General features: G+C 37.0%; 1 protein-coding gene across 13 annotated transcripts in view; it reads right to left on the reverse strand.

The window, feature by feature from the left end:
* The window catches only part of RIMS1 (regulating synaptic membrane exocytosis 1), a 425,786-nt gene that overhangs the window by 240,650 nt on the left and 164,623 nt on the right, over positions 1–20,513 (reverse strand). For all 13 annotated transcript variants that reach the window (XM_036766397.1, XM_036766395.1, XM_036766392.1 and 10 more), the window contains 2 exons: positions 1,982–2,049; positions 1,270–1,380 (listed from right to left, as the gene is read on the reverse strand). In XM_036766397.1, the coding sequence (XP_036622292.1) occupies positions 1,270–1,380; positions 1,982–2,049 (179 nt within the window). The remainder of the gene's footprint in view (positions 1–1,269; positions 1,381–1,981; positions 2,050–20,513) is intronic.

The following is a 20,513-nucleotide window of genomic DNA, read 5'->3' on the forward strand; positions in this document are numbered from 1 at the left end:
GGGGAACCTGCAGCCTGGAGGCCACATGTGATCCTCTAGGTCCTCAAGTGGAGCCCTTTGACTGAATCCAAACTTCTGTGAAGTTCCACCACCACTGCCCTAGGCGATCCCTTCTTATATACTCCAATAGCAGTCTCTTTCCCATAATCCTCCCTCCTGCCACCATGGGGCTTTGTGTCTAGTAGAGGTCTCTTTCTCAGTAGGTCTTTTTCCGGGCTTTCTCTTCCCTCTCCTCCAATCTTGAGATGAAAATGGCTAGTCAGAGCTCTGATTATTATATACCTCACCCTAACTTCTCAGTGTTTCTCTATAATACTACCAAGTGCTTGACATCTTCCCTGAGATATTGTATTGCCACATGACAGCAAACTTTTTAAAATTCCATTACATTTTTCCCCAAATATAGGCCTTCAATATTCTAAGTTTGGGAACAAAAAAGAAACCCCCAAGGATCCACACAGAAAGCCTTTTTGCAGGAAACCGACCTATTCAAATCTGATTTGCAGGGGGTTCTAGCTATTGTACTCCTCCCCACCCTCAGCTATTAATGCTAATGGTCAATATAATGATGATAATCATAATAGTAAACATAATTTATTAGTGTTTATTTTTAAGAAATGACAAGCCATATAATTTCAAGAATACTGATTTCTAAGACATGAATGATCATTTGCATGAATATAGGCTTTTAAAATTACATTTGATTATACACCCACACATACATACACACATGGTTTACTCTAAAGATACTAGCCATTTCCTACTGTCATAATCTTAGCCATTCTATGACTAAAATTATTGAAAATGATTCTTCACACCTGCTCCCTCACAACCAGTAAAACTTTATGCTTCCACCCCAGCTGTGTTAGAATAGCTGCTAGCTGGAAGGTAAACAGTAACTAAGTGAGGTTTTCATATTACCTGGAAGAATTTAATAAAACTGGAAGTTGCATCATATCCCCTTCATCTAACATTGCATAATTCACTATTTCCTGATAAGATGTTTGCTTGAAAACATTCTTTATTTCCTTCATTTCATCACATTTTCTTAATGTATTCATGTGTTAAAATGAAGTGAATTTTAAACTTTCTAGAAGTTTTGATATGTGAAATATAATGGATATACTGTTTCATCATAGAAAACATAATTTGGGAAGGAAGGCAGAGTTAAGGAAATTTTTAAATCAAAATTAGTGCCAGAGATAATGAATAACCTAATTTATAATATAGTTCATAAGTTTGTTTTAAATTCATTTGTAAGATACTTACTTTTAATCCTAGTAGTGCACCAGATTCTTTGGGCATGGTTGTTCTCTTGTTAAGAATAACACGTCCAATTAATCGGTCACCCTCTTTAGATGGTTGCCACGTTACAGGATGCTATTAAAAGTGGTAATAGAAGAAAAAAAGGATATATTGATGTATTTTTCACACATGGGGAGAACTAATATCATATATAACACAATGTAATTATGACTACCTCAGCTAAAAAATAGTCTAAAAGAAATTCTTTATATTAGTAGGACTTGTTTCTGGGTTCATTAAAATTTGATTTACATATTGTTTGCACTAGACATTTATCAAACTCAATATAATTAATGACATCATTAACAGAATGACACCTTTGGAATGAAATTAATCTAAATGTGTAAAATCTATCTTCCTGTTTGCTTCAAAAACATTGATTTTTTACAATATTTTAGTTTCTAGAGTTCATGCAACTAATGGATTAAATGACTAGAGCTAACTACTTAAGGGCCATCTTTTACCTTAAAATTTTGAAATCTAGACTTTGGCTATAATGGTGTTTTCAAAATTACATGCTGAGTTCTTTAAATTAAGAAAAATAAAATTTCCTAACATGCTAAAATTTTACAATGAGGCAGAACAATAGAAATATATGATATATTAATGAGACCAAGGGTAATGATCAGCCAGAAATGTAATTGAGGCCTGAAAGGTCCATTTCACTCTTGCTTACCGAACTTATAGGAGAAGTCTCCCTACTTGGCCACGTTGTAGGATCCAGCCAGTAATAATCCAAATCACCTAAAGAACATAAACGAAAAGACAGGGGTACTTTCTTAAGATGGAAAAGGCACTATTATGTGTTGTTTCTTCAAGGTTAATTATTATGATTGCCTTAATTTCATCCTCTGCCCTGAACTATAAAACCACAGTAATCCTGAGATTTAGAAGATACAATGTGTAAAGCAATATGGAAAGTAGAGGAAAATAAATGTACTGTTCCTGAGAATGGATTCACTAACTTGAGCTTGGCTTCACAGTTGTGGAATTGCCTCTATTCTATTAATTCAAATTATTGGGATGAATACTGAAACTTGTACTCCCTCTCTGATGCTTTTATCACCTATACCACCACTATCATTCTTTAAAGTTGTCATCCCTTTTCCAGATGAAATAGTTTCATGTCATACTTATTTTTAGTAGGTAGCCATGATCCACTAATCAAGATAAAATCAAAGTAATAAAAAAAAACACCATCCATGCCAATAGCTTCCCAGGATCTATTGAGATCAAAATATAAAGAGAATAGGCCAAGATGGCAGCTGGAAAGCAGGGACTAGTGTGAGCTCCCCACTGAGTCCCCCCAAAAACCTATAAAAAATAACTCTGAACCAATTCTAGAACTGCAGAACCCACAAAAGAGCAGAGGGAAGCAGGGCTCCAGCCCAGCACAGCCTGGATGGTCTCTGGGTGAGGTCTATCCCACATGGAGCTAGGAGCTGGGAGCAGAGCGGAGCAGTGCCCAGAGTGAATGGCTTGGACCAACCAGACCAGGAGCCAAGCAGAGCGGGCCCTAGCGCCCTGAATCAGTGAGCTGCGGCAGTTACCAGACTTCTCAACCCAACCCACAAACACCAAAGACAACAGAGAAGGTTAGTGGGAAAAGCTGTGGGAGTGGAAGGAGTTCCCGGTTTGGCCACTGCCCACGGAGCAGTGGAGGTGGGACAGCTACAGCTGAAGTTGCTTCCTGCCCCAGGCCCACCTAGTGGGAGGAATTTAGTGGTGGATCAGAGCAGGAGTGCACAGCCTGCTGAAGATCTAAGTCCAGTCCAGGTTGGGGGTTCTTGGGGAAGGAGGATTGCTGGTGTGGCAGAGCTGGCGCATCCCCCCCAAACGTGGAACATAGAACTCTTTAGTCTACAAGCAGTCATACCCCGGGGAAAAACTCAAGGGTCAAGTTAGTTGGTTGGGAATATGGCCAGGCAGCGAAAACTCACCCAGATTCAGTCTCAGACTTTGGAATCTTACATTGGTGACAAAGAAGACCAAAACATACAGCCTAAAGAAGTCAACAAAGTGCAAGAGCCTACACCAAAAGCCTCCAAGAAAAACATGAACTGGTCCCAGGTCATGGAAGAGCTCAAAAAGGATTTGGAAAAGCAAGTTAGAGAAGTAGAGGAAAAATTGGGAAGAGAAATGAGAGGGATGAGAGAAAACCATGAAAAACAAGTCAATGACTTGCTAAAGGAGACCCAAAAAATACTGAAAAATACACTGAAGAAAACAACACCTTAAAAAATAGACTAACTCAAATGGCAAAAGAGCTCCAAAAAGCCAATGAGAAGAAGAATGCCTTGAAAGGCAGAATTAGACAAATGGAAAAGGAGGTACAAAAAACCACTGAAGAAAATACTACCTTAAAAATTAGATTGGAGCAAGTGGAAGCTAGTGACTTGTTGAGAAATCAAGATATTATAAAACAGAACCAAAGGAATGCAAAAATGGAAGACAATGTAAAATATCTCATTGGAAAAACCGCTGACCTGGAAAATAGGTCCAGGAGAGAAAATTTAAAAATTCTTGGACTACCTGAAAGCCATGATCAAAAAAAGAGCCTAGATATCATCTTTCAAGAAATTATCAAGGAGAACTGGGGAACAGGGCAAGCAGAATATATGCCATCTTGGAATGGGGTGGAGGGTAGAAATGGGGAGAAAATTTGTAATTCAAACTCTTGTGAAAATCAATGCTGAAAACCAAATATGTTAAATAAATAAATTTAAAATAAAAAAAAGAAACTAAAAAAAATATAAAGAGAATGGAGAACTTTGAGATATCTGATTACCTAAAGAAGAAGACTGAAGGAATATATGCGCAGGTCCTTAGTGGTTTGTTTGTTTGCTTTTCTAAGAAAAAAAAGGAAATTATGGACAAGACATGAACAAAAGAAAAACTCGATAGGATGAATATTGTTTGAATGATAAAATTATTGACTCAGTTTAGAATGGAAGAAAGTCATGGAAACTTAAGGTCCTTTTGAAAGGTCCCAAAAAGGTGTATTAAGGCTATTTGTAGAGAGTGCGTCTACTCTGGAAAGAAAGGCACTGAATAATGTTGGTGGGTATTGTGCATTGGGAAAAGGATGCAAATCCAGTAAATATCAGATTAGTTCAATGAGGAGAATAGAGGTTCGCACTGAGCTTGAGGTAGGTCAGACAGTGTTGGGATGCTTGATTAAATATTGGAAAGTATGTAAATTAGATGCCTTCAGAGATCATAAAAAAAACTTGGGAAGGATAGTTATATTAAAGGTAGGAAATTATTTAAAAAGAATTACAACCTATCAAAAACATGCACATTAAGAATCTGTAGCATCCAGAATTCCTATTTCAACACCGATATATCTACTAATTTTTTACCTTAACCTATATGATATTTTTAGAAGGCCAAAAAGAATTTTGTGTGTTGCATGATAATTCTAATAAATATTCATTGGTCTTCTGTAGTATAATATCTCAATACTATAAATAGCTAACTGCCAGGAACTGAGTTGAAATACAAAACATTCTGTAAGGTCATTATATATTCAACCCACATCCTTTGTCCCATATATCTAGTATTCATAAAAATTCAAACTCTATGCCATGTTTGTTCCCAAAAACTGCAATTAAAAAAATTCTCCTATAACACCACAGGGGGAAATGAGTATCATCTATAAAGAAGGTGTGACATGGAGGATAATTAAGTGTTTTTAATCAATTTTTAAAATATCTTCCACTTTTTTTCTATTTTAAAAATGCAGAATGCTCTCATATCTTCAATATCAGGAGAACTTCAGCATTTAACAGTGCCATAGCTATAACTAATACTAACAATTTTAAACATTTTTCTGCAAATAAAATATCAGCCATCTTCATGATTCTTATATTAAAAAGTACACATACTACATACATATACCGTATAATCCACTAACATTTATTTTTTCTTGATTTTCTCTAAAACGATATGCCTAAATTAAGGTTTCATGCATGAATATTATTAAGCAAGAAAAACCATATATATATATTGCCAAAATGTCATGAAAGAAATACTTCAGAAGAACTGAATCAGAGATTTAGAGCCAAAAAAGATCTTAGTGGTCATTGAATCCAATTTCCTCACTTTATAAATGAAGAAACGAGGTCCAGAGACCTTAAGTGAATTGTTCAAGGTCACACAGGTCATAAGCGGCAGAGCAGGCATTTAAACACAATTCCTCAGATTCCAGAATCAGTGCTCTTTATACTGGTATAACTCATGATAATAGTTAACATTTTTTATAGCACGCACTAGGATTCTGATACCTACTAAGGGCTTTATGATTATTATTTTACCTTATTCTCACAACAACCCTGGGAAATGAGAGCTATAATTATTCTCCTTTGGCAGATGGGAAAACTGAGGCAGATAGAGGTGAAGTGACTTAACCTAGGGTAACACAGCTAATAATTATCTGAGGCTGGATTTGAACTCGGGTCTTCTTAACCTCAGGCCTAGTGCTTGATCTAGGCACCATCAAGGCTTGATCTATGCCTACCAAGTTTTGTCTAATTTTGCCCATCCCCACTAGGCAAGACAACCTCTAAAATGTATCAAGAAAATAAATATTGATCCCATTGGTATGGAACATCAAAGAAAAAAGATACAGGATTCCTCAGCAATTTGTTTTAATATTTAAGAATTGCTGTCTGGGAAAAGCTCTTTTTAGATCATACTTATATCCCTCATGCCAGAGTTTAAATGGACTTCCTTAACCATGAGTAAAGTGGCAGGTAGGTGGTGCAGTGGATAGAGCAATGGGCTGGGAATCAGGAAGACACCTTGCTGTGTGAAAATGTGGCCTCAAACACTTACCAGCTGTGTGACCCTAGACGAGTCACTTAACCCTGTTTGCCTCAGTTCCTCATCTGGAGGAATGAAAATGGAGAATGAAATGGCAAACTACTCCAGCGTCTTTGCCAAGAAAATCTGAAATGGGGTCATAAAGAGTCAGACATGACTGAAACAACTCTACAACAAGCACCATGTATATGGCACCTAATCTTATGTTTGTAAATATTTGTATCTTGATAGCCTAAATTAATTCTGTGCTCAACCTAGAAGGAAGGGAATAAGAATTTTATACAGCACCTACTACTTGCCAGGCACTTACAACAACAATGGTACTCGCTCCTTCTGTGGCTGTGTAAGAATAACACCAGGACACAGGAGGGCTGCTAGCAAGGGTTCTTTGATCTGCTTTTCTGAGGAAAGCAACTTGAAGGGGCTTACAATCTCACTTTAATTAAATATACTTATATCATTCAGTCAGTTCAGGGGAAAAAGTCAGCACCCTGAACTTCAGCGAAAACGCTAACAGAAATTACAAGCAGAAATTACATAAACAGAGCAAAATAACACAAATCAGCAGACAGGCTTCTAGCTGTCTGTCCAAGACATTACACACATAGTTACCAGAGAGAGAAGCACCAACATCGGGGTTTTTCAAAGCCTGGGAGCTCCAACGTACCCAGAGTCTCATCTGGTCAAATCACATGACACTCTTCCAGGGATTGAGCCCCCAAAACAAAATGCTAATCTCAAAGTACATATGCACTTCTTCAGGGTCAGAGGATGTCACAACCATGTGACTCAAACCCATGTGACCTAGGCCTTCCTGTGACTTAAGCAGGTCACCAAAGACTCCCGATTCACTCAAAGATTCTTGATTGAAACAAAGGCAAGACTCTAAGGCACTTGATTCCCTTAGTGCTGAGAAGCATTCCAAAACAAAAAACAGCAAAAAGTCACACCCTGCTTGCCATTACTGCACTGGGCTAAGTGCATTATACTGATCTCATTTCATCCCTCCAGTCTTCTTACACCTTGATCTCCTTTATAATCTAACTCTCAATTCTACAATGAGACACTTATGTCCCAATGCCTCACATTTTCACCAGATGTGTCTCATGCCAGGGATTCCCTCCCTACTCATCTCCACCACCTGGCTTCCCCAGCTTCCTTCAAGTCCCGGCTAAAATCTCACTGTTTACAAGAAGCCTTTCCTGATCCTCTTTAAATTGGTGTTTTCTACCTGACATTATCCCCAGTTTACCCTTTATATATCTTGATTTTATATAGCTGTTTTCATGTAATCTTCCCTATTTGAATGTGAGCTCCTGCCTTTTTTTGTATCGCCAATGCTGAGAACAGCACCTGGAACAGAGTAGGTACTTGATGAATGTTATTGGCTTGACCTTACCCCCTGCTCACTAATCCTACTCACAATCATATCCACTATTATGACAGTTGTTATACATTTGCTACACTTAAGTAGCTTTAGTAGCTATTTACTTATAGCTGGAGGGCTCAGTGGATGGAGCACTGGGCCTGGAGTCAGGAAAACCTGAGTTCAAATCCAGCCTCAGACACTAGCTGTGAGACCCTGGGCAATGAAACCTCTGTTTGCCTAGGAGGCAGCTAGGTGACTCAGTGGATAAAGCCTGGAGTCAGGAATACCTTAGTTCAAATGTGACCTCGGACACTTACTAGCAGTGTGATCCTGTGCAAGTCACTTAACTTCTGTTTGCCTTATCACTCCAGTATCTTTGCCAAGAAAACTCATGGACAGTATGGGCTATGGTGTCATGAAGAGTCAGACACAACTGAAGAACAAACAGCTTTAAACTGATAATCTTATACTTTTGTAGATAGCCACTAAAAATAACAAACCTCAAAACAGATAGTTGATATTACCATAGAGAAGAGCTACCATAATGTAGCTCCTTTTATATTCTATTCAAATTTCTCATAGCAGCTTCTGGTGGATATTTCTAATGCCATCAATTAAATTGTGAAAGTTCATCAATAAGTTTATATAGAGAAGTGATTAGACTTTAGATATCTGAATCTAATTATAATTTACTCTTTTCTTTAAATTACTGTAGTTCCAAAGGAATTATTGACTTTGTGAGTATACTCATTTGTCATTATAATCCATTTTCCTATAATTAATAATGAAAGGAAAACACATTTACACATTCAATAAAATTTGTTCCTGTAAGATTAAAAATTTTCCACACCACTAACATATTTCCATTATCATATTTACAATAAGTAATTAATACTATTGAACTCAAAGTGGCATAATGTATAAAATGATAAATGTATGGCGCATGTTTATAGAATTAATGTGAAAATATGCTGGGTCTAGTATTGATTAAAATTATATAAGAACTAATTTATAATGATCATTAATATGAAATATGGAAGGAAATGAGTCCTATAGCTTCAACATGTTGACAAATGAATATAATGTAAGGCCTTTGATTCAAAGCTCAATAAAGTGTTATATTTGAGAGTATTGCTTATAGTGAGTTTTCTGGAAGTAGAAATGCCATTTAATGAACTATAAGCAGTATAGTTGATTTCTACACATAACTTTTAAAGTTATCTTTGCTATACTTGAATCCTTTCCCCTCTTTTTCTATCACCTTGCCAAATCCCAATCCTGAGTTAGTCCCACAGTCTATCATCTCACCGTTGGAGAAAGTCAAATATGAATAGGGTACACTACAAATGTATGTTATCTAATAACAACTGGGCCCTCCCCACTAGATGGCAATACTTTTATTCATCTTGATTGACTATCACACTCTTCACAGCAATCATTCCCATCTTTCTCCCAACTCCTATACAACATTCTGCCTTGTCCTCTACTTTCTTTAGAGGGCCTCTTCCCAATTTACTAAGAAAACAGAGACCATATATGATGAATTCTCTATTCTCCCTTATTCAACTCTTCGAAACCATTCCCTATTCTTATATTCCTGATGAAAAAATGAGCCTTGTTCTTGCCAGTCAACTTTTCTTGGTTTTTCAATATTTAAATGTTTCCCATGGTTTTTGATGTTGTTCATTTTGTTTGTTAATTTTTTTTTGGTGGAGAGAGTGATTCTCTACTTGTTCTTTGCAAACAATTATCAATCGACAGGTATTTATTAAGCACTTACTGTGTTCCAAACTGTGGTGGGGGATACAATGCAAAGAATGAAACAATCCCCATGCAAAACTTACATTCCAACGTGGAAGACAAGTACTTACAAAAATTTTAGCAGTATAAATATAACTTGAAAAAATACAAATATATACAACAGAGTTAAATGCATGGTAGTTTTAGGTGGAGGGCAATTGGTAACAGAACAGGCATTATACCAAAGATAATGCTTAGAAGGCATCATAAAAGAAGAGAGTGACTTTGAGGCAGGGATAAGGAAGGAGTTCATTTCAGACTTGGTTTGGCCAGCACAAAGACATATAAGTGGGAGATGGTCTGTATAGGAAATGTAAAAAATGGAGCATGTTATAATGAGTCTGGAGGGATAGGATGGAGCCAAGTTATATAAGGCTTTAAGTCTTAAACAGAGGAGTTCAGAGTGATTCAAATGGCAATAGGAAGCCACTAGATTCAGTTAAGTAGAGGAATCATGGGGTCTGCACTTTTCAGTAAGAACTTATGATCTGATCCACAGTCAGCTACAGGAGTTTTTTAACTGATAGTATAGAACTTCTCCATGTTTGGTGGCAAAATACATAATCAATCTAATTTCTATATTGGCCATCTGGTGATGTTCATGTATAGAACTGCCTTTTAGGTTGCTGACAAAGAGTGTTTGTTATGGCCAGCTAGTTATCTTGACAAAACTTGGTCTTTACTCTGCTTCATTTTGTATCCAAGGTCAAATGTCTATTATTCCAATTATCTTTTGATTTCCTACTTTAACATTCCAGTCCCCTACGATGAATGTGACATCTTTTTTAGTGTTATGCCTAGAAGATGTTGTAGATATTCATAGGACTGATCAATTTTGTCCTTTTTATCGTCAGTGGCATAGAATTATATTAGTATGATATTGAATGTTTTGGTTTGTATTTGAAGAAATATCATGTGGTCATTTTTGAGATTATACCCAGTACTGTTTTTCTCACCTTTTTATTGACTATGAGGACTACTTCATTTCTTCTAAGGGATTCTTGCCCACAGGAATATATGTGGTGATCCCCTGAATTAAATTCACCCTTTCCCTTCCATTTAAGTTCACCAACACCCAAAAAGTCAATGTTTAAACTTTCTATCTCCCGTTTAACCCCATCCAGCTTACCTTGGTTCATAGATTTTGCATTCCTATGCAATATTGATCTTTACAGCATCAGACTTTCCTTTTGTCACAGACATATCTGCAGCTGAGTTGCCTTTCAGTTTTGGTCCAGATACTTCATTAGTACTAGAGCTATTTTTAATTGCCCTCACCCCTCACCAATAGCATATTGGATACCTTCTGACCCAAGGGGCTCATCTTCCAATGTCATTTCTTTCATCATTTTAGTACTGTCCATTGAGCTTTCTTAGCAAAGATACAGGAGTGATTTGTCATTTCCTTCTCCAGTACATCACCTTTTGTCAGAACTCTCCACTATGACCTGTCCATCTTGGGTAATCCTGCATGGCATAGCTCATAGTTTCATTGCCATGATAAAGCAGTGATCCATCACCTTGCTGACAAGGTTCCACAATCAAAGCTATGGTTTTTCCAGTAGTATTGTATGGCTGTGAGAGCTGGACTATAAGGAAAACTGAGTACCTGAGTACCACAGAATTAACACTTTTGAATTCTGCTTGAGAAGACTTTTGAGAGTTCCTTGGACAGCAACAAGGTAAAATCAGCCAATACTTAAAGAAATTAATTCAGGCTGTTCATTAGAAGTTCAGATACTGAACTGAAGCTTAAATACTTTGGCCACATAATGAGAAGACAGGGCTCACTGGAAAACACCCTGATGTTGGGAGAGAGTGAAGGCAAAAGGAAAAGGGGATGGCAGAGGATGAAATAGAAAGATAAACTTCATGGCAACAAAGAATATCAACCTGAACAGACTATGAGAGACAGCCATGGTTAGATGGGACTAGTGTGCTATGGTCTATGGGGTCATGGAGAGTAAAACACCACTGAACAGCTGAACAACAAAATCATGCGGTCATATTTGTACTCAAGGAAAATTTCTTTGGAAGAATATCTAGAATGGATTGGAGTGGGAGAGACAAGGCATAGAGATGAAGGGCCTCTTTCTATAATCCAGGAAAGAAGTAATGAGGGTCTAAAATAAAGAGGCAGTCCTATGAGAAGAGGGGGGAATAGGGAACAAACATTTATTAAGTACCTAATATGTGCCAGGAACTAAGCTAAGAATTATACAGGGGTCAGCTGTGAGAAATATAGTGAAAGTAGAAATGGAAAGATTTGGCAGCTGATTGAATACACATGGTGAGGGAGAGGGAGAAGTCAAGGATAATGCTAAGGTTAAAAACTTGGAAGACTTGAAGGATGGTATTGCCTTTGACAGAAATAGGGAAGTTTGCAATAAGGAAAAGTTTTGGGGGAAAGATAATGAATTCTCTTTTGGACATGTCTCCAGAGAGTCCATTTTTACATATTCAGAAGGTGACTGGTTTTCTAGGACTGAATCTCAGGAGAAAGACTGGGGCTAGATATGTAGTATGTGAGTAATCTGCACAGAGATAACAAGAAAAGACAAGGGAGCTGATGAGATTATGGATGGTGAGTCAGTCCAGCCAAAGAGCTTCTCCTACTAATCTTTTCATCTCTTCTCTCATATTGAATTTTGTTTTTAACTACTGGATCCTTCCCTGCTGCCTACAAACATGACCAGGTCTCTCCCATCCTTAAAAATTCCGCATTTCAATGTCCTATTATCTTAAGATGTCATTCTATGTCTCTTGTCTTTTTCACAAACTCTTAAAATGGGTCGTTCATAATTGTTGCCTTGATTTTTTTACTTCCTACTGCATTACCCCTTGCAATCTGTCTTCTGACCCCACTATTCAACTGAAACTACTCTATCCAAGGTTACCAAAAAATTCATAGCTGCCAAATTAATAGCTTTTTAAAAATAAATGGACATTTGATCTCACCTCTTTTGACACTGTTCATCACCCTTTTCACCACTGTATACTCACTCTGCCTTTTGAGTCCCATGACCCTATTCTATTTTGATTCTGTCTGATCATTCCTTCTCATTCTCCTTGGATGGATCATATTTCTTTTTCCTTTTTCTTTGTATCCCTAACACTTAGCACAGTGCTTGGCACACAATAACTATTTAATAAATGCTTGCTGACTGATTCATCTAAACTAAGTATGGGTATCCCTTAAGGTAATACCCAGGGACCCCTTCTCTTCTTTCTTGGGAATCTAACCAGCTACCTGCAGTGGCTGAATTAGAATTTCTATGCATGTTTCCCCAATCTATACACATAGATCTAATCTCTCTTCTGAAGTCCAGACTCATGCTTATTACAAACTGCCTGCTAGACATATCTACACAGGTGTCCCAAGGGTCTTTCAAATTCAATATGTCCCAGGAATACTATTTTATCTCAAACCTCTAGGCTTATTCCAATCTGGCCTATTTCTCATAGAGTCACTTTCCTTTCAGTCATCCAGTTTCACAACCTCAGGGTCATCTTTGATGCTTTCTCCCTCATTTCCTATATACGATAGCCACCAAGTTTCAACAATTCTATTTCCACTACTTCACTTGCCTCCATTCACATGCATTGACTTGTATCAGTCAGTCAATGAGCATTTGTTAAGAATTTAGTATGTATCAGACAATGTGCTAAGCACTGGAAATATAATGAAAAGCAAAAATAGCCCCTGTCTGAAAGGAATATACATACTAAGGAGGAAAAGGAAATTGGCAATCGCTATAGCACACACACACACACACACGCGCGCGCGCGCGCGCGCACACACACCTGTGTATACATATATCTGTGTGTGTGCATGCGTGTGTTATATATGTATATCTAACACTACTCTCTCTTCTGACCTACAGTCACATAACACCAGCTGCACGTTAGACCATCTGGAACCGCATATCCTATCCACATCTGAAACTCAGCATGATGAAACAAAACAAAGCTCATTATCTTCTCCCCATCCCACACCTCTCAATTCTACTGAGCTTCCCTATTACTATTTAAGAAGCCACCATGGTAACCCAGACCTGAAACCATGCTGTCATCCTTGACTTCTCACTCTTAATCACCCTACATAGCCAGTTTGTACTGTGTTGTATTTCCTACATTTGCTGCAGAGCAGATGGAAGGTAATCTGAGAGAGGAAGATACTGGCAGCCTCTTTTCAAAAGTAGGATTTGGACTGAGGCTTGAGGGAGGCCAGGAAAATCAAGAGATGGAGGTAAGGAAGCAGGACATTACATTATAAGGGACAGTAAGGAAAAAGGTACAGAGATGAGAGATAGGGTATCACGGAACTGAGTAGGCTGACGTCATTGGATTATAGAATATATTTGGATGAATAAAATATAAAAAGACTGGAAAAGTAGGAAAGATCCTGGTTTTGAACAATATTAAATATCAAAAAGAGGATATTATAATTGTTCTTAGAATTGTTCTTAGAATTGTTCTTAGAACAATTATAGCTCAATTAATGGTGATGGGTAGGTGGAGTATCCTGGTGAGAATATGCTTTATAAAAATCACTTGGAAGATGAGTGAAGGATGGATTGAAGTTTGGAATTGTGAAAGAGACTGGTTAGAAGTCAATAATTCTGGTGAGTGGTGATGGAGTCCTGTACTAATGTGGTAGGTGGTGGAAAGAATGGGAAATATATGAACAATGCTGTAAAGGTACAATTTACAAGATATGAAAACAACTTGGTTATGTATTAAGAGTGGAGAATATAGAATGACACCAAGATCCAAGATTTCAGGCCTGAGTGATTAAGTGGATGGTGGTTCCCCTGAAGAAAGAAGTCACAGGGAAATTGAGAAGAGGAGAGTGGTATTGATGTGGGGGAGAAGACAATGAGTTCTATTTTTCACATCTTGAGTTTCTGATATGTACTAGTCATCCAGTTCCAGATGTCTGAAAGGCAGTTTGTAATGTGTGACTACAGTATTCTATCCTAGAGGCAAAAGGGAACAATGGATGATTGTACAAGGGAGAGACTAGTACTATAGATAGATAGATAGATAGATAGATAGATAGATAGATAGATAGATAGATCTGGGAGTCATCTAATTAAACCTACAGAAGATTACAAGATCACCAGGGTAGATAATATAGAGCAAAAAATGCAAATAAGGTTCAGGACATAGATTCTGGGGAAACTAAAGTAAGTGGGCATAACATGGATGAAGAATCAGCAAAGGAGCCTGCGGAGCACCCACATAAAGGTGTACTTATACCAACAGGAAGAGAGCCAAAAGAGAACATTGTTAACAAGAGCCTAGAAAGGAGAGAGATTAGAAGGAGAAGGTGATCAACTGCACCAAAATGCTGTAAAAAGGTCAAGAATGGTCAGGATTGAGAAAAGGCCATTAGATTTGTGAATTAGATGATTTGTGACTTTGGGAAGAGTAATTTAGTTAAGGCAAGAAGTCAGAAGTCACACAAGAGAGGGTTTACTAGAGTGAGGGGAGAGGAAGCAAAGGCAATCAATGTAGAAGACTCTGAAGATTAGCTACTAATGGGGAGAGAGATATAGGGAAAAGAGATGGCAGGTGGGAATAGTAGGATGTAGTGAATGTATTTTAAGGATAGGAGAGACAAAAGAATGTTTTGGGCTGCAAGGAAGGATCCAGTAGATAAGGAGAGCTTGAAGATAATGGTGCTTGCAATCTGGTAGAAACAATGGAATGAGATAAGATCTAGGATGCCTTCAGAGGGATTGGTTTTGGCTAGTGAAAGAAGAGATAATGGGAGAAGATATGAGAAACATTGCGAGAGGAGGAGAAAAGAAAGGAGCTCTTGGTAAATGGCCTTAGTTTCTTTTCTATGAAATAAAGGCAAGGTCCAAAGGTAAAAGGGTGGTTTAAAGAGACACCAAAATGTTTGGAACAGACACTACAGAATATTCAGATGGAAATATATAGGAGGGGAATAAAATATTTAGCTTAATGCAGTAAGGACCCAAATGAAATTAGATAACAAATTTGTAGTTGACCTAGTCAGCTCAATTTTGTGATTTCTTCCAACTCTATCCAACACCACATAAATAGGAGGGAAGGCAACAGATGGTCATGATAATCTCAGCTGCAGATTTGGCAACCCATGATATATGATAGGACTGGGGGAAGAAATTTAAGAGCAGAAAATAGTGTAGAATAAGTTGGTACAGGAAGGCATCAAGATAGGGAAAAGAGGACGAGGATAGCCAGTGCACAGATAAATGCCTGGGAGAGAATAAATGAATAGAACAGAACAGGTCTCACCACATCTTAACTGGATGACTGCAAAAGCCTCCTAATTGGTCTTCCCTCTCCATTTTTTTCTCCAAATTGATATTCCTCAAACACACATCTGACTGGGACACTTCTCAATCAATCCATCAATCAATAAACATTTATTAAGCGCCTATGTGCCCAGCAGTGTGCTAAGTACTGGGGATACAAAAGAAGCAAAAGACAGACCCTGCTTTCAAGGAGCTTACAATGTAATGGAAAGTTTACCATATAAGGAGGTGAGGGGACAGCTAGGTGACACAGTGGCCTGGAGTCAGGAAGACTCATCTTCATGAGTTCAAATATGGCCTCAGACCCTTACTAGGTGACTCTGGGCAAGTCACTTAACTTTGCCTGTGTCCTCACCTGTAAAATGAGCAGGAGAAGGAAATGGCAAACCACTCCATTGCCAAGAAAACCTGGAATGAGGTCATGAAGAGTCAGACATGATTGAAGAATGACTGAATAACAAAAACAATACAATGAGGATCTTACAAAAGATCATCCATTGTTCCCTTTTGCCTCTAGGATAAAATATAAAATCTTTGGCTTAGAATTTAAAATTCTGCGTAATCTAGATTCCAATTATCATTTCAATCTTATTTCATGTTACTCTCCTCATACCCATCACTAAAGTCAAATTGACCTACTAATTGTACCTAATACATGACATTCAATAAGCCTACCTTTGTGCCTTTTCACAAGTTTTGTCCCCAACATTTTAATGCACTGCCTTTTCTCCTCTGCTTTTTAGATTTCATAGTTTTCTCCAAAGAAAAGCTTTGATGCCACCTCCTGCATAAGTCCATTCTTGATGACCCAATTGTTTCTACTCTCTAAATTTTAAAATTTCACTGCAGTTAACTATTTCCTACTCTATCTAAATGCCATATCCTTCCAGTGGAAAGTAAGTTCCTTGAGGACAGGGACTATTTGTTTTCATCTTTTTTTTTTAAATTCTAGTACCTAGCATAAAGCATGCACATAGCAAGCAGTTAATAAGTGTTTGTTGAAATGAACTGAATCAAGCAAATATTCTTAAGAGGGACTTGGCTCATTCCTAAAAGAACTTTAGTCTCTAGTTAAGATTTAGTTATCATATAAACAATGATTTCTATGACTTAAAAACTGATAGCTCCTTATAACTGCCATAATAAGATATCCCATGAGGAGATAGGCCACATCAAATAAGCAAAAATACTAACATAATAATAATAACCAATAAAACAACTAAGAATAATAATAATTAAAATTGACAATGAAATTATAAGGAAGAAACTTGATTCTTCTGGAAGTTTCACATGTCAAATGTAGATTTGGGTAACATATCAAATAAGTAGAAACAAATGTAATATATGTTTAAGATACAGGTGTTGAAAGAATATCCACCAAACTTAGGACAGTTATGGAAATGCTAACGCTTCTTATCATTAAGAGAAGAGGTTCTGTTATTCAAGTAAACAACCAATTAACAAAGATTTGCTAAGTGCCAGCTATGTGCCAGATACTGAGCTAGGTACAAAAATGAAACAGTTTCCTGCTCTCCTGGAGCTTACATTCTACATCCTTGGAATAGATTCTGTTGTTCAATCCAAAGCAAAAATATTCGTGATTAAGTACATTATTTCTGTCTTCCACATGTGACCTGACAAACCACAGCGTTAGAGTGGATCACAGGTAGGGACTTCATTTTTCTAAGTTCAGCCAGTGGTGAGTTGCGAGTGAAGATTATATATAGAGTGCAAACCATTTTCAAGATAGCCTATCCAGAATCCTAACTAGAAATTAATACAAACAACTTTAAAATTATCCTCTAGGTCTCTGGAATCTCAATCTGTACAAAATAGAAAACATTGCATGCAAAAAAGTAAAATAAATAGAAGCAATTGTCAGAAATGTCCCTTCTCAGCTATCAGGATTTGATTAATTTGTAGGTTAACAAAATATTTTCTTTTATTCTCCCTTTTAAAACATTTCTCTCATCATTAAAATCTCTATCTGAGTGTGGTTAGATAAGACAAAGTTTTACCTGGCTAATGTAACATTAAATGGTAACAATAGCTTCATGAGAAAGATAATTGTGCATATACTGCCCAGAGTACATGTGTAAACATTCATAAATACACACATCTGGACAGCAAAGCAGCTAGGTGGCTCAGTGGATAGAATGTTGGGCCTGGAGTCAGAAAGGCCTGAGTTCAAATCCGATTTCATATATTCCCTAGCCATGTGACCCTGGACAGGTCTGTTTGCCTTAATCCATTGGAGAAGGAAATAGCAAACCACTCCATTGTCTATGACAGGAAACCCTTATATGGGGTCAGGAAGCATTGGGCATGACTGAACAACAACAAAAACAAATCAATACCCATCTATACTTTTATTTTTTTTGGTCTCATAATTCTAGTTGCAATTATGAGGTATGCTCTGATCTTGATGTTAATCCCACAAAAAACATTTTTAAAATACTGGAAAGTTACATGATATTAAAGTAATCCTCCAATTGTCTTGGAAAATAAGATCTGAAAATGGAAAAATATGACAGTATTGTGCACTATGAGATTATGGTAAATTCCAGTAGAGAAAATATTTTTGCTTTATCATAGTAGTTTAAATGAAAAGGTTCCTCAATTAATAAAACAGAACTATGTTTGAATGAGGAAGGTAATACATAGTTGCAGTGATGGAGCTATCTTTGTACAAAATCAGTGCCATGCTGGGGATAACAGACATTTATTAACTCCATCTCAACTTATTTTAAAACAGTAAAAAGGAAAGATAAATAGAAAAGTTTGAATGACTGAATTCTCTATACTGGTTTTAATATAAGAGGAAATTATACTTTTTTTTCATACCTACTATGACAAAACTTTAAAACTTGTTAAATATATACAAATTCAGACAATGATTTTTCTTTTATGTTCAATATTTTGATCTAGTCTCCAAGACAGGAAATGGTGACTGAAGAGTGAACTATCACTGGATAGAGAACTGGACTACCTCTGATATAAAAGGGTTGTATGACTCAGGGTAAGTAATATAATCATTAGATTTTGTAGGCACTGCAAACCAGGTGCCAATCTATGTTGGTAGAGGGAGCTTCCTCAGTGGGAGTTCCCTACACCAAAAGAAGCACAGATCTGGTCAAAATTTTTTTTTTATAAGTCTAAATTATCCAGAGCCTACCTTAGGTTTCTACTAATTAGTCAAAGATAAAGAGATCTTGTCAACACTTGGTTGATGGTAGTGATGATCCTGATGATGGTGACAATGATGATGTACCTGAAAATAGACATCTACTATATTAAAGCATATATTGAGCTCTTTATTTTCAATCTTAAGTTAATATAGAATAATTGTCTACCTTTTACTTCATGAAGTGGGTGACGGGGGCCATCTATGTTTCTGAAAATGTGTCTTGCTCCCTCTACCACCTCCCCTCCTATATGATATAGAATTTTTATATAGATTCTGACAAGTTCTTGGGTGAAATAAAAATGTACACAGAGGGGTTTCTGTTCCTTGCATTCCAATGTTGTGTTCTTTGACTTGAAAGGGAAACTTGTGCTCAAGGCCATTCCCAAACCCTCTGAAACTAACTCCTATTTTACTTGTGTATATTTTGAACTTATGTATATACTATTTTCCCTCAGTAGAATATAAGCTCCTTGAGGATGTTTTTCTTCTCCTAGCAACTATAATAAATGCCTGTCAAATTGAACTGAATAGAAAAATCAAGTACTTTGTCCTTTTAGAGTAATTAAATTTCCCTATGAGTCTGTTTCAGTGTGGAAACAGGGCTAGCTTGCCTTTGGTACATAAATGTGCTGATTCCAATCAGGCATATATAGGAGGATTAATCAGGCTGTCCAAGCACTTAGCTCGTTATGTCATATAGTAAGGAGCATACGTCACACAAAAAGCTATCCCAACAAAAAGAGGTACAGTCTGTTCTTGGTGCCATCTTTAGAGCCTCACCATAGATAACCCTGAGAATTAGACATGTTCTATAGTATAGATGAAGAGCAGCTAGGTGGGTCAGTGGATAGAATGCCAGACTTGGAGTCAGGAAGACTCATCTTCCTGAGTTCAAATCTGTACTCAGACGCTTGCTAGTTATATGACTGTGGGCAAGTCACTTAACCCTGTTTGCCTCATTTTCCTCATCTGTAAAATGAGCTGGAAGAAGAAATGGTAAGCTACTCTAATATCTTTGCCAAGAATACCCGAAATGGGGTCACGATGAGGCAAACAAGACTCAAAGGATAGGAAGTCTAAATGGTCCAGGTGTACTTCTTGCAGCATTTGAAGTCTGTGATATTTCCACTCATTCAAATTCTGCTTATTATTAGGCTAGGGAAGAGGAGAGCTAGACTGCCCTCAACTTTTTCAGCTCAACTAAGATTTTCCACTTTTTCCATCTTCTAAATTTGAAAGCAAAACTTTTAGATGCATAAAGAGGCTTAGAAAAAGTAGCTTCTTTAAGGATATTTGCCAAAGCATAGTCTGAATATGTTAATCCATTTTGTTTTTACAAAGGTTCAAGGAGGTATAGTACAAAATAGTATTAGATTCTAAATGCTAAGCAAAGTTTTTCAATCAAAATATTCCATATGAGCTACTTAAAAAAACAAAACAAAACACTGTTTCAATCTCTGTGCTCACTGTTTAACCTTGAATAAAATAGGAAGCCATTGTACTCCAATTTCCTTATTGCTCTTCTTATTAAACCTTTATATGGTGATTTGCAATCATGTTATCCCTTACAAAACCCCCTGAGCTTCTAATGTCTACTTAATTAAGGGAGACAACCATGGTATAAAAAGATTAAATGACTTTGGTCACTTAGCAGCTTTACAGTAATACCAGAAATATGTATCTTGCCTACAAATTAGAAGGATACTGGTGTTTACTAAGA

Source organism: Trichosurus vulpecula, chromosome 7, assembly GCF_011100635.1.
Source record: "Trichosurus vulpecula isolate mTriVul1 chromosome 7, mTriVul1.pri, whole genome shotgun sequence".
In the NCBI taxonomy this organism is placed as follows: domain Eukaryota; kingdom Metazoa; phylum Chordata; class Mammalia; order Diprotodontia; family Phalangeridae; genus Trichosurus; species Trichosurus vulpecula.